This window comes from Vigna angularis, chromosome 9 (assembly GCF_016808095.1).
Source record: "Vigna angularis cultivar LongXiaoDou No.4 chromosome 9, ASM1680809v1, whole genome shotgun sequence".
NCBI lineage: Eukaryota > Viridiplantae > Streptophyta > Magnoliopsida > Fabales > Fabaceae > Vigna > Vigna angularis.
This window is the reverse complement of record NC_068978.1, coordinates 1351057-1367280: the sequence shown is the minus strand read 5'-3', so window position 1 is coordinate 1367280 and position 16224 is coordinate 1351057. Positions and strand designations below refer to the sequence as shown.

At 29.0% G+C, this 16224-nt stretch overlaps 1 protein-coding gene across 4 annotated transcripts; it reads right to left on the bottom strand.

Annotated features, from left to right (window-relative positions):
* Positions 1 to 6302: 6302 nt before the first annotated feature.
* Positions 6303 to 14880, bottom strand: LOC108320409 (probable plastidic glucose transporter 3). Of its 4 annotated transcripts, none has more exons than XM_017551824.2 (15): positions 14535 to 14863; positions 14021 to 14228; positions 12316 to 12415; positions 12162 to 12229; positions 11943 to 12075; positions 10952 to 11051; positions 10735 to 10847; positions 10505 to 10598; positions 9657 to 9810; positions 9349 to 9492; positions 9184 to 9257; positions 7994 to 8082; positions 7409 to 7523; positions 6738 to 6952; positions 6303 to 6498 (listed from the first exon to the last, which is right to left on the bottom strand). In XM_017551824.2, the coding sequence occupies exons 2-14, from the start codon at positions 14085 to 14087 to the stop codon at positions 6764 to 6766; spliced, it is 1440 nt and encodes a 479-aa protein (XP_017407313.1). In that variant the 5' UTR covers positions 14088 to 14228; positions 14535 to 14863; the 3' UTR covers positions 6303 to 6498; positions 6738 to 6763. The 4 variants fall into 4 exon arrangements, with proteins under 4 accessions (XP_017407313.1, XP_017407311.1, XP_052724834.1 ...); XM_017551822.2 differs by having other exon boundaries at positions 14021 to 14143; positions 14535 to 14861; XM_052868874.1 differs by lacking the exon at positions 9184 to 9257 and having other exon boundaries at positions 7941 to 8082; positions 14021 to 14143; positions 14535 to 14880.
* Between the last annotated feature and the right edge of the window lie 1344 nt (positions 14881 to 16224).

Here is a 16224-nt window from a genome sequence, read left to right as displayed (position 1 = left end):
TGATTGCTATGACATATCATGATCCATGTTTTTAAGAAACCGTGTAGAAATTTCAGTTGACTGAAAATCGATAACTTTAATACGACTGCTATGGATTAAGAATCACGATAAAAATATTCTTTCACAATTTTTTTTATTCTTTTAATTTTGTTGTAAGTTTTCGTTACAAAGTTATTTTTAGTATTTTTTTTTTGTCTTTAAACTCCAAATTAACTTATTGTATGTTAAAGACATTCGAACGTTAAAGTTAGTTATCCGTATTCGATTTACTATCACACTAAAATCTTAAATTTAAAATAAATACAATCATTTACCATTTTATTTCACATCTGTATTTATAAATTTCGAAATAAACTTTTAATTAGAGTTAATCGACCTAATTACGACCCAAAAGTTGATAAATATATTTTACGGACAAATATGTTTGATTTGCGATATTAGTAATTAATTTATGATCAATCCACTTACTGAGAAACTGGTTTGTAATAACTTGAGATTAAAGAAAACCTTCCAATATTTTTCTTAAACGTTCACCATCCAATCAAATAATAACTACTTTAACAAAAACAATTGTCTTGAATTTAAACATAAAAGGTGAGACTATAAATTCAAATCTCACGTTTCATTTTTTACAATTTGTTTCCTTCACTTTTTCTATGTGGGAATGGTAACGGGTTAATAATACATATATAAAAATACAGTTTTTATTTGTAATTTTATAACTGTAGCTTTATTTTGTTTTGGTTGTGTACCTAATAGTTTTACCTTGTTTAGCTTTCGATGCATCCAATATAATTGACGTTGGTTTAAATGGCTACATATTGCAATAGAACCCAAAACCAATGTTCAAATAACAGACACAAAAATTGAAGTCGAAGTAAATTATCAGAGCTAACTATATTATATTTTAGACCACGAAAATAAGTCAATTGCTGCGTTTTCATCACCTGACATTATTTCTTGATGGTGGTCACAACCAACAGAACTTTATTAAAAGAGGTGTAGAAAATATTCTGAAAATACGTCATGTTATAAACATAACATAGAAATATATCTATACAATAAGACAATCATGTATCATTGTGAACCAAACGGTCAATTACTTTTAACATGAATTAATTTAGAATAAAGTATGATTATTAATAATTAAATTACAATTAAATCATCTCTAATACCAAATTTATTTCAAAAATTATAAATTTATATTTAAAATAAAAAAGTAGTTTATATGTATTAATTACTAAAATGACCAAATCTTCACTGATTTTGATATTAAAATGTTTTCTGTAAATAATTTTTCAGTTTGACTAAACAAATATTTAAAATAAACAATACAAACATTTAAATATTCAACTCCAGATAACTTTTCAGTTTGATTGAACAAATATTTAAAATAAACCATTATCAAGATGAACATTCAGATATTCAAAAACATGTGATATAGCAAAACCACATAATAATGATAAATTCTAATGACAAATTCTGGAAGTTAAGACTTGAACACAGAAAACTTTAGAAATTGATATGGAAATTAAGCAATGAAATCCACAGTATATTCGTACCAAGCTTGGGTGTTGACAAATAAAGTAAGGACATGTTTGTTTCAATTTCATAATCAATTTCACCCACTGTGTAATCCTTCTAACAAAAATCTGTGGTTGAAATTTCACTCAGTTTAAACAGACACCCATATCAGAAAGTAAAAGTGCATAGAAAAGCACCTACCTGAGCAAAATGGCAATGTCTGCTTCCAACCTACCTAAACAAATGCCATTAAAGCATTTTAAGGGGAAAAAAGGGACTTTGTATGCTGAGTTGAAGAGAAAGTAATGAAACTTTAGTTTCAGCCACACATTTCACCAAACAGCTGCAAGGCAAAAAAAAGAAAAAAATAACACAAGAAACAACAAAATTGAACAAAAAAAATGAATCCCGATCCCTTGACTCTAGCATCTAATGATCATGAAAGTGAAAAGAACAATAGCAATTAATTCCTATAATAAAAAAGCATAAACAACACGAAAAGTCTCTGTTCATTTATTTTGTCGAACAACTGCGATCCACAAATTTCAGTGGAGAAAACATTTCCAAAACAAAAGAAAAAGTAAATTTTACAATGGAGTTTAATATATTCATTTACTGAATTTAGATAAATGTAAAATGAGTTTTACATATAAACTCACTAAAAAAAATTGATGAAAAAAAATAAATCAAAGTGTGTGGATACTAATTCCCAAATTGATGAAAAAACCATTAACGAATCAATACCATAGAAAGTCATGGACTCGAATAAGTATACATTAGTAAATTATTTATATAAATTAAGAATAATACTACTTCAAACCTCAAATATAAATAAAATTATCGAAATATTCATGCAATGAAAATAAAAATAAAAATACTTAACTTCACACTGATTAAGAGTATTTAGAAGTTTATTTAATATTTTTAATTTTATAAAATGAAGAAATACATTTTACAAATTATTTTTAATTATACATCTAAATTTTAATAAGAACAAATTTTAAAATAATAATATTAAATAAGATTGAGTTAGTCAACATATGTCTATAATATTTTTTAGCTTTGCCAAAACAAAAATGTATAATAAATCATTTTATATATGTGGGAGGCAGATGAGTTAGTTAAATTTTATAATATATATATATATATATATATATATTACAGTATTTTATTAGAAAAATAAAATAAAGACAAAAAAAATAGAGGAAAAGATATAAGCAAGAAATCGAATAACTCTTATGTTGATTAGTTTGTAAGAAATAGAAAATTAGTAAAAAAAAATCACCTCTATTTTTTTCTAGTTTATATCCTTTTATTTTGAAGAAGAATTCTTTTATTTCATTCACATCAAACTATTTTTTTTTCTTTATTTATTTCCTCATTCTTTTTTCTTATGTAACCGTTTTTCATTAGTATATAAAAAAAAATACTTTGCTGGTTTTTTCATTTTACATTTAGTCTCATAACTTTTGAGAAGCACATTTAGTTTTTTTTAAGATAGTTCATTTTAATTTTTTTTCGTGATAAAACTAATGAAAAACATTGGTAGAATTTTATATCTTTTATTATTATATGTATTCATGTGTTGCTCATTAGATCTCTATGATAATATTTGTATAAATCAAAAGAAAATAACTTTGAGAACACATAAGTGTTAATTACATATACCAAAATATTTGTGATAGAAGATATCTGTGACATATAATTATTATTTACATATATATATATATATATATATATATATATATATATTATTTTTTGATATTTATTATTTACAAATAACAAATATTTTAATTTTTTTTAAATGATTTATACGATATCGTATTATTCGTATTCACTTATTTTTAAAAAAATTAAATTATATTTTATTAAGTTAAATTTAATTAAAATAAATTTATTTAAAAATATTTTTTTATATTTTATTAGGTTAGATTTATTTGAAATTAAATTTTAGTTTATATTTAACTTAATTTATATTATATTTTATATTTTTTAAATTTTATATAAAAAGTTTATAAAATATTTTTTTTAAAATTTTGATAGTTATAAATACTCGTAAGTTTTAAAATACTTGATTATTTTTTAAATAGATATTCAATTAATAATAAAATAAATAACAAGCTTATCATGTACAACCCAATGGAATTATTTACCGTCCCTAATTATTAGTCAGGGGAGAAAAGAAAATTTTTCCTCAATATTTGTTTTTCAATATTTTTATTATTAATTTTCTGTTTCTAATTGTTTTCAAATTATTGTCACCTCATTCAACATCATTTTCTAAAAGAAACGAAAAAAAAATAGATAACTTCCTAGAAAATGAGAAAGAAGGAACAAAAAAGTGATCACAATCACAATAAAAGTGGAGATAAAGTTATAAACTTGCTATTCACAGCTTTAAGTTGAATTGGTCTTCAGATAGATTTTGACTCTTGTTTTTTTCAAACAATTCTTATATGAAGATAATCTGTTTTTTTGTTTCAATAAAATCATAAAACTAAATAAATAACAAAGGGATTTGTAAATAAATTATTATTACATTTTAATTAAAGTCATAAAAGATGAGTATAACTAAAAATTGAAAGTTTGATTGAAATAAGTGGAAGCAACAAGTTGCATTGAATTGAGATGTTATCTGGGAAAGGTTTGAAATAGTAATGACACGTTGGAAAGCAATGGAAAGTGACAACATCATAGCCTCCGAATCAATGCTCAGTGATGTCTACCCATTCAACCTACCAACATGTTTGGCTGCAACAACTTCTATTCTCTCTAAACAAACACGGTTTATATGCTGCCACATGCTGTGTTTTTAGAGGTAGCGGATGGTTTTTCATATGATAAAATAAATTTCTTTTATAATATTTTAACAAAAACATGTTATTTTTTTTATTAGATTTAAAAATAAATAAATAAACATGTTATTTTTTTATTAGAATTTTATTGACACCTTATGAAAAATCATAGTTTTTGGATTTCGAAGGAATATGGTTACAAGGGTTAAACTTAAAGAAATTGACGAGATGACACTACTAAGAATGGAGCCTACGACTTAATTTGATTCAATACAGGAAAACTTACCTAATTCAGACATAGTAAAGTTTAACAGACTGAATGCTCTTTCTTGATTTTATGGATGATAGTACACGGTTGTTTTTAGTTGGTGGAACGATTTGTCCAATGTGTTAATGAATAAGACCTCAACTTGTTAAATAGTTACATATAAGTAATAATATATTAGCACATTTACATCCATTTAACCCTTGATAGCTAACTTTTTAGTGAAACTATGACCACATACTGTCAAAATGTTTTTAACAAATTTGTGTCAAAATGTTTTTAACAAATTTGTGTCAAAATATTTTTCTCTTAATAAATTATTAAGTAATAATAGATCAGCACATTTACATCCATTTAACATATATTACAAAAATAAAATACTTATAAAAAAACTTTTATACTTAAAAAAAACAAATAAATATAAAAAGATATGTATATCATTTCTAAAATTCTCTCAAGCTAAATTTATGACACAACAACCTCAATAAATGTACCTTTCATAGCTCTCATAGGTTAATCTCTTTCAATAAGAATGAATTAGCTGCGACATTGTTTTATCCATAAACAAAAATCAAATTCAGGGTTTTACAGTCATTCAAACATATTATTATTGATCATCTTTATATTAGTTATGCCATTTAGATAAAGCATACTACTACGTTTTTATATATTTGTAATTTGAATCCTGTATTTTGCAACACTTGTAATTTTGTTCCTAGAGTTTTTAATATTTTTGTTTTCTTAATTTTTAGTCATCCATAATTTGATTCTTTTGAAATTCTTTTTAAATAATTTTGATCCATAACTTTGTTATAGGTATTTATTGCTATAGACATGATAATGTGAGATTGAGAGATAACGAATAAAATATTGGTGGAGTGTGAGACTGAGAGATAACGTTAAATATTCTTGGTGTACAAAATGAAGGAAGGGACTAGTACCAAATTCAGAGAAAACATATGAATATTTTACTGAAAATAATTACATATAATTAAAAAAATTAAATAATAAATAGTAAAAATGAAATTCTGATACCGAAATTATAATTAAGTCAAATATTTATTATTGATGTTTATAAACACACACATATATATATATATATATATATATATATATATATATATATATATATATATATATATATATATAATTTTTTTAAAAAAGTCATTATATATTTTTCTTGGAACTTGTTATTTTAATGTATAAAAAACATTAATTAAATTTCAAAATTATAATTTTTTAAATGAAAATTTAAAAAATTATTTAGATCCATAAGTTGCTTATTAACTAAAAATTATCGACTCTAATATTTTAAATTTAATCCAATAGTTGCGAGCAAATACCATTTTTTTCTAGTAACAAATTTTAATTATTATTATGCAGTTATTTATATATTCTAACTATCAAAACACACCTCACTTGTTCATACTTTTGTATTGCAAAATTTCAGCTCTCGTCTTAAATCATATCACATCTTTTAATAGTTTTTTATTTTGTAATTAAAAAATAAAACAATATATATATATATATATATATATATATATATATATATATATATATATATATATATATAACCCCTGTTTCATCTCAACTATAAAGCTTGCACACAAGTTACATCAGGTGATGGATTTTCTGAATAAGAACAACTAGCTTCTTACTGTAATAAAATCATCAGTTTGGTTTACTTTTATCATATCATTTTCATATTAAAGCAAAACTGTGATATCAGTTATGTAATTAGAATTACATTGTCCCAAAAGTATCAACTGTAATGTGTTCACCATTTGACTGACAAAAACAACTCTAAAATTTACATATGCCTTTCAGTGAGCACCAGAACAAAGAATCAAATATAGCATGAGATGATCAAAGGCTCTAGAAACTTGACCCCCAGCAACAAAAGCACAGATTTTCCTGCAAACCAGTGAGAGAAAGAATCACAAGCAGATTAATACTCTGAAAACCATTTAAATTATTTGAATTATATACTGAATTGTTAAGATGTGGATTTTAAGTCTAACTCAACTTCACAAAACTAATTTATATATATATATATATATATATATATATATATATATATATATATATATATATATATTATAAATTGACTTTATTTTTATCGATGCACAACATAAGTTAAAATATGATTATACCTTGTCATGAGACCTCTTTAGTTTGTTTAGCTTGCCTCTTGTGCAAGAAGTGCAATTTCAATTTCCTGAAGCGACTTCCCTTTTGTTTCCAGAATATATTTCTTCACAAAAACCACCGCTACCAAACAAAATGAACCAAAAATACCATACAGGAGTTGAGCCCCAATTAGCTCCAGCAAGCGCAAGAAAAATAGACCCACGAAGAAGTTTATCATCTGTTAAAAGAAATGTTTACAATCTTAGAGAACATGGTAATATTGGAGGAGCCAAACCAAATGAAACTGATATAATGTGAAAGGCCAAAACTTCCTTCAAACATGTATATTGTTTCTGATGCAGGACCTGCTATAGAACTGAACTAGAGAAAATGTCAAAGTGATTCTAAGTAGAATATGATGTCAACTTACCAATTATCTCTTACCTCAAAAGGTCAAATTCAGACCTAAAAGAATCTTTCTTAATACAAGTACACAGATAACTCAAATATTTAAACAGAGTTTAGTTTTAAAATGTAAACATCATACAATATTTACTGCCATTAACATAGTTAAACATGGCTAAAGATTACACATCAGTAGATTTCAAGTTCATAAGTATGTCAAAAGTTCAAAACAAGTTAAATACTTTGGAAAGTCAAGATGAAATATAAGAAAACTTGAGAAGGGAGTTACCCAATGCACAGCCAGGCAAATGGCCATTGCCTTTGCTCTAATATTGCCGGGTAGCATTTCAGACATGACAAGACAAGGAACTGGACCAGCGCCAAAAGCAAATGACATCACAAACCTGTGTTGTCCATTTCACATTTAGCAACATATACAATGAAACATGCACTGTCAAATTCACAGAGATTTATAACTTGTTCAGTAGTTTGACAGTCAAACAAAGGAATGTAGGTATCTTTACAGATTCACAAGGTGTCCAACAATCAATATAGAAGTCCATTTTTACATAAATAAGGCAAACTTTTCAAAGTATGGCTAATATTCGAAAAGCTGCATTAGATTCATTGATCTGTGGTTCTGTGGATAAAATGAGATTGAAATCTACGTTAGCCAATTATTATCATATATATATATATATATATATATATATATATATATATATATATATACACACACTTGTGCATCTGATATTGACAAACTAAGGACACAGGTTATGAATTTCAGAAATAAGATTTGCTAAATATAAAGGGGAGTGCACCTCCCAACAAACCCGCCTTCCAACAAGTGCAAGTTGAATTTCTGATCACTTACAGTAACATGCCACCGACAGACAGATACATTGCTCCAAGTCCTGATGCAAAAGAACTTGCAGCAATTGCTTGTAGACCCATTGTTAACGCCTAAACAAGAAAATAGGCAAAGATCAGGTTATATAATTCTCATCACGTAGCTTCTGAAAATTAGCATCAAATGTAATAATTTGAAAGAAATCCAACTTTTAAACTGCATCATAGAATAGCTTAGATTTCTTCACTAATTAGTGTAGGAAAACCCAAGATACCAGAGTTCAAAAATGAAATCATACTATTGGTGAGCTTGCTAAAAGGGAAAACAAGTGTTAGAACTCACGTCGACTAAAGATAAGGCCAATTTAGAATGTATGTAAGTGCAAACCTCACCTTAAAAATCGGTTTTATAGGATTGGTTTTGTAGGATTGAGTTAGGTTTAAAGTTCACTTAACAATAAGGAAGTAACTTGTGAATTGAAAGCAATTGGCTATACATTGAGCACAAAAATTTGGTTGCATAGTCAATTTTCAACGAAATCTACAGGAGATTCTGGTTAAATAATCAAGCCTTTATCTGGATGGTTGCTATTGATACAAATTTTATGAGTGTATTTTTCCTGACTAATCTAACTAAACTAGTATTTTTATCTTTCTTTCACTAGCTATGAAAATATAGACTCAATCCTAATCCCTAACTTCATGGTGCTACATTTCAGTCGCAAAATCATGATAGAGAAACTATCCTCTTGCATATATTTGGACATTATTCCAATACAAGAAAGATAATTTCATTATTTGAACCTTTTATCTTCCCAATAACCAAGTAGACCCTAGCTAAATCCCCAAAAACTATACGGAAAACTTTCCCATTTCCCATTTTCAGGTTTCATTGTCCTCAATTCCAGTTCAATTCTCTGTCCATTTTTACAGACCTTCAAATGGGAGTTATGTTGCATGGCTTTGAAACTTAGCAATTTGGTGTCCAAAAGTGTTGTTTGGAAGCTGAATGGATATGGTGCCTTCCTAATTCCCGTGGAAGTTAATTCATGTGGAATCCAATAAATTAATAGTTAAAGTAATTACTGAATAGTAGAAGGCTACAGTTTAATTTGAATTTTCTAAAAACATGTCTTATGAAATTTTGTTCAAGTGATATTCAAGTTTAGAAGAGATTCATTCAACAAAGGGACAACTTTCATTTTTCTTTCCTACCATGCCCAGAAAGCTACCCAGGAGAAGCAATTTCCTTCCAAGTTTATCCATGAAAATCATTGCAATAACAGACCCTGAAGAAGTTACACGAGAAGGTTGAGAGGAATAAACAGCAATTGCAAATCAACAAATAAACAAAAATAAAGGAGATAAGTGAAACAATACCCACTAAATTGCAGATTCCTACACACGCGTTGGCAATATCAGATGGCACACCAAAACTTTCAAAGACAGTTGAAGAGAAGTAAAAAACAGCATTTATGCCGGATAGCTGCTGCAACCCAAAAAGCGCACAGCCAATGAACATCACTGCAAAATGCATTTAGTGATTTAGCAACTATAAAAAAAGACACAAACAACTATATACTACTGCAAAACAAATGATTTTAGAATTTTTTATATGATTAAGCTAGCCTATAAAAGATACACTACTGTTCCATTAGAATAAAATATTAAGATGTGTAGTCATGTACCTCTGAAATAGCGGCCACAAATTAAATCTGAAAGTGTGACTGTATCAGATGCATCACCTTTGTCAGCCTTTGACAGTTCAACCATTGCAGATTTCACATGTACTCCACCCAACAGCTTCTCAAACTCAGCTTCAGCTTCAGTGGTTCTTCCTATCTGAACAAAATAAAAGAAATATAAGTGTTTGTGTAGAAAAATGAACCTAATCAATTAAAAAGGGAAATAAATACAAAAAAAAAAATAGACAAAGGGGAGGATGAGACCCTTGGTACTCTACTTTAAAAAACAAAAAATACAGATAGTCAATAACAAAGTTACAAAATAGACATCAGGAAGGGTATGTTTATTTATTATTTTAAAAAAGGGAATTAATCATTGGGAGAAGGAAACCCGGAATCTCCTGTTTTCAATCTTAAAGAGAAAGAAACAACAAAGCCAAACAAAAGGCAACAAAAAGTAGTCTTTCAATAGCACCACATCAGCAAAACATTGTTCTATGAAGGGGTATCAAATAAAGAGACCTTCAAAAGCCCTCTTCAGAATCAAGTTAAACAAAAAAGTAAAAGAAATATAAATTAGAAACCATAGACATGATAGTTCCTAACTTTTTATTACCTCACTCCATCTTAAGTATACAAGTGCAACATTAAACTTTATATATCATCAAAGATCAAATTAATAATTAAATATCCATAGGCCAGAGTTGGGATAGAAAAATTTATTGTCCAGCAATCAATCTCCCAAATATGATCCAAAATAGTTGAAAGCAAATACATTAAATTATGTTTTGACAATTAGTCTTAATAATTGAAAGTTCTTGATAGTTTTAAACACATGGCGATTAGATAACCTTGAAAAGCCAATGAGGACTCTCTGCACAGATCTCCATAAAAAGGGCAAGCATTGCAGAAGGGACGACAGATACCCAGAAACAAATTCGCCACCTGAGTACATAATTTTCACATAAAATACAACCTTTAAAAAATATGTGCAGAAAATGTAATTGAAATTGAATTGCCCTATAAGGCTCCAATAAACATATCTTCACAAATATCACCAAGCCTACATAGCTTTTCATACCAACCAACTATTTCCTTTGATGGGATTCCAATAAAGAAAGAGCCCATGAGTCCAAGACATGTTGCAATTTGAGTTAAGGCTCCATAAGCACCTCGAACAGCTGGAGGTGAGACCTATAAATGCAAGTGGAATTAAGCTAAGAATAAAAAACCTCTACTGAAAAATATAATGATCTCAAACTGGAGAGAAACAAAATTATTGATATCATCTAATATACCTCAGCCACATATAGGGCTACAACAGGTGGGCCAAGTCCCATTCCAGTACCAACAAATAACCTTCCCAGAAGCATGCCCCACAGAGTTTTTGCTGTTGCACTGCAAAAGTTGTGAATAGTAAGCTTATAACTTTATCTGCTGTTTTATTGTGTTTGTGAAGACCTTTTTCTCCTTCTTTCTCATTCACCCTTTCCCCTTTGTGTTATCTTCTGTTTTTTATAGAAAACATCACGGAATGGGATGACATTAATTTGAAAACAATTAGCAAGAGAACCTTAACAATAAAAATATAAAAAAAAAAACAAAAGCTTGAGGAAGGGATTTCTTTGTTTTATAACAAAGATTATTAAAGTTGTAAAGTGATTTCTCAAATTTTCCACTTTTTCCAATTTCATTCAGAGATAATTTAAAAGTTGTCTATCAGCAATAAGTTGAAAACTGAAATTCAAACTTAAGACAGAAAATAGGAAACCTTTTGAAATCCTTGTGACAGGGTCTAATTTTAAAATAAGGAACTATGGATTATAAATCTTCAATGGAAAAAATTCCTCTTGATCACACTGAAAACAGAAAAACAAAGATAGAAATACTGCACAATTTCAAGGGTCTGCAATGCAATCCCCCATTCCTAGCTTTTTATCATTTCCCTTAACGGATTTCACCCCTCTTTTCCAACCATCCAATTCAAGTCATTTATCAGTGATCATAAAAGAAAATTGATTAGACCATTTTTTTCACTGAAGAAACAAGGCTAGTCAAATTTGTTAACATTACGCAGTTCCCAACAAGGAAGGAACAAGGAAGTCCAAACTCAAAAAAAAAATGAAACCGGATAGAAGAAAATTAGCCTTTCAAAAAACTGTGGTTTACGTACACACAATATAGTTTTTGTGCATCAGTTGTACCAATAAAATGCAAATTTTATTGCACAAGAAGGCAAGGTGACACAAGTAATGAAAGAGACAATAATTTAACTTATGCAGCTGATACCTCATCCCAGCCCCAATTATCATAGGTAAAGCACACAACTGGAAACTTCTTTTACGCCCAACACCATCTGCCATCCATCCACTGAACAGAGATCCAACAAAAGCACCTCCTAAACATACACTTACTACAAGACCTTCATCATAAAAGGAAGTAGATCAATATTTAGATGTCAAACATGATAAAAACATTAATGTTTGTCATCAAACTAAGATGAACTACCTTCTGCTATTGTATTCCCACTAAATCCAAGATCTATAGAAATGCTCTCTAATGTTTCATTCACTACTCTGCATTGGCAATAGCAGTAAGAAAATCAGATATTTTATACATACAAGAATGAATGTGAATCAAACTTTGGTATAAAAGAACATACCCTATATGGTATCCATACAAGAAGGAAGAAAGAGAAGCCACTAGTACATGCCGAAAAGAGTGCCACCAACATGGTTTGGCATTCTGTATACGCACTGAAGCTATGATGAAAGAAATTCTTCTGTCAGTGATATCATTATAGCATCTTCAATGGAAGTCTTTCAAGTAACTTGCAAAGGATTTTATTTCACATTAAATGTCCACAAGCCACATCACTCCTAAGCTACTGTTTTACAGTATTTGCACCAATAATGGGATTTATAAGCAATCCACATTTTTATAAATCATTTTTGCACTTCACTTTTTGAACATTCATAATATTAATTTTTTAATTAAGTATTAATTTAATACAGACGTAGTTTATATATTTTAGGCTTAGTGTCTTATTTGAGACCCAGCTCTTATTTGAGACCTAGCTCTTAATTCTAAGAACACATCAACCAACTCCAATAGACATATCTTTCAAGGCCTAGTGCTTATATTTAAGACTTATGTTAAGATTTTGGCATTGGAGTTACTGTTACAAACAAACCAATTTCTCCAATTGGCATATAGAAAATTACCAAAAAAACATTAAACACTTCTTTGTCATTCCCTCTCCCTATAGAGAGAATAAGAATTTAAAATTACACACAAGCTCACTGTTAGTTTACTTTTTTTATTGTTCTTAATTATATTATTGACCATGTTTTGCAATGTTATCAGTGTGTACAATATCAAACCAAATTTCACAAGCTCGTAAATGAAATTGGGTGTTAAAATGTGTCACCTAATACGCTACATGAATCAATACTCATCAAAATATAAATTCCCTCACTGTCCTTTCAGGAAAAAAGTATGTATATTCATCTGCAGGATTCAAGAGAAGCACAGAAAAACATACATGATTATGTAATATATACTATGTAATAAAGATACTATGGCTGAATTGATTTGAAGTAGCCATTTCCATTTTTGCCTGAAAGTTGAGTTCAGTCTCCACTGCTGTATCCAATTTGTAACACATTTTACATCTCTTTTGGATTACCACGACATTGGTGTAAAGTGTCTACTAGTTTTGCTGATAACAACCTATTGTGGGGTCTCTCCTCCAAAGCAAGTTTTCTTCATCCACAAAGTTTGAATTCAACACTTGTTAAGGGATCTAAATCCAACTCCACTCGAACCATGGTCGTGGAATCACCCAAATACGAACTCAAGAAATCTAATTTTTTAAATTATAAAATGCAACTACTTAGTGCATGATTGATTTCCCACTAGTTTTGGAAATTGTTTCCTAAAACAATTCGGCACTAGTCAGCAATCAACTTCTCATCCCAAATCTATAAGTTGAGAAATGTTCTTTAATTCTCTTTTTTATGTTTAAGCTCTTTGGAGGAAAAGTTCTAGAAAACAAAAGAATAATCAGGAGACAAACCCGTTTAGAAATGTTCAATAGAAGACAAACAAATTTTAGAAAACAGTAAACGAGCAAGACATTAGTTTAACTGTATAAGTAATAAAAAGAAGAGTTCAATAGTTAAACGCATGCAATCTAAAACAGTTTTACACTGTCAACAAATCACAAATCATCGTTAACTATAACTTCCAAAATTATCATAGACAGTGATGTGCAATTGGTGACAGTGTAAAATACCTTATCAACGCATAACCCGTTTATTCTCAAAAGAAAAACGTATACATGAACGAAAAGAAAGCCAAGTTACCTAAATTTTCATCCTTATCCTGGCCAAGTATGTGATCCTTGGATGCTACCCGTTGCCTTCCCCGCATGGCAAAACGATATATAACTTCTCCAAAATTCGCCAGAGAGCACCTTCTGATATACACTATTGCATCATCATGACAACAACATCAGTTGAATTGCAGCACATGGCAGTGGCAACAACATCAAGCACAACATCCCACCAATCTCTATAAGATTGCAAGAAAAATTCTCAGATCTGACACCCCAAGAACTTCATTTTCAATCACATGATGTCACCTCTACCATTATTTTTCCATGCACATTGTCATTCCCGTAAATCTCACTGTTACCAGTTTTATTTTGTTCAAAAGGGGTTTATTTTTTTGAAGAAAATCACAAAAATGAAGAAGGCTCACTTCTCTAACTGACCATCCCAATCACAGAAAAAGCTAAAACTTTCCTAAAATGTAATGGTACCCAACACAGGAAAAATAATAAATGAAAAGTGAGAGAGAAAATTGAAAGGTGGGTACCTCGTTGGTGCGAGATGAAGAATTTGGAATGGCGTTAGAAATGCAGAGAGATCGATGCAAATGAAAGAAAAAAAAAGAGTGAGGAGTGATCATGGCAGTTGAGGACAATGGCACGTGTCAGTAGGTGACGCAGTCGTAGCAAAAGAATAAACCCACCATAGATTTCGCACACACATGTCTACATATACGCATATGCATGATGAAGCACATGCTAGTTAAGTGTGATACAAAAAAGAAAAAAGTAGAACAAAATTTTGTACATGTGGCAGATTCTAAGGTTCTGGTGTTTGTTTCTGATATCAAGAGCTTCCGAAGACGTAGAAGAAGACTCCAAATTTGGCTACGATTTCATTTGCATTTGCTTGTTACAATATTCAGTGCGAGTTTCGCGACAGAACAAACAATGTAGAGAGAAAAAAAGATTGCAGATAACAATTTTTTTCCTTGTTTGATCGAAGAAGAGTAAACATATAAATTAAGTTTTTTTTTTTTTAAAGTTGTTTTCTTTTTCTTCATTTTATTTTTCACTACTAAAAACATTGAGAGAGCTTCAAAATGTGAGGAATTAGTATTACTTTTTAATCAAATTTCATTTGTAATGTTGTTTTATTTCATTAAAATACATATTTCATACATTGTTTTCATAATTAGTCATGAAAAAATGTAACTAGCTCAAACTACTCTTATTTTATTGTTATATGCATAATTAATATTTTTGCTCTATTTACTTTAAATCTATCATTTTTTTTCTTTTATCACTCAATTTCAATTTTGTAAACATTATTAATAAATAAAATCTTACATCACAATTTAAATTATTCAGTATATACTCAAAATATAATTAGTTATAAATATTAATTATATAAAAACAAGCATTTCCTTTTGCAGATGCCAAAATACTATTTAGAATTAAGAATAATGACTTCATAAGCTAATTACAAGTGGTCCAATAAGTGCTTTTATTTCACAGACAAAACTCTTCTAGTGCCTTCCTTCTTCTTTTTCATATTTATGGCAAAAATCTTAATGTATTTGGGTTATGTTATGGGAGTTCATAAGGATTAGGATAGAATAAGTCTCCTGGTTTTATGAATCTATCAGACACAACAATATTTTCACCGCAGAAAATTACAGAAGCATTTATCAGACACAACACGTTAATTTTTAAGAATGCATAAATAAACAAGTTTGACATAATCAAGGTTGGTATTGTTAGGCAAAGGCAAAGCACACAATCCTTAACCAACCCACCTAGGTGGATGATGGCATTGTTTGAATAAAGAACCAAATGATTTTCTTTTCTTTTTGCTGAAATTATGAACACATGTTGGTGGAAGTTGGCAAATTGGCAATAGCCTTATCAATTGGCTGACAAACACCTCAACCCCATCTGTGACTGCGAATTCATTGTTTGACATAGAAGGAATTTGAAGCGTAAGGAAGATAAAAAAGGTAGAAAAATGATAGCTTTAAAGTAAATGAATAAAAAAATTGATACATCTCAGAAGATAGATAGTCCCTATAACTGTAAGTGTAAGTTACCTGATCTCTAGGTCAACCCCTCATATTATATACTTGTTCAACTAAATTAGACACTGGCGATTTTGTTGCAATATTGAATGCTTACAAAACAGTCACAGTGGCTAAAATTGTGATCAAACATAGACCATCTTTTAAAACCCTGTTCTTC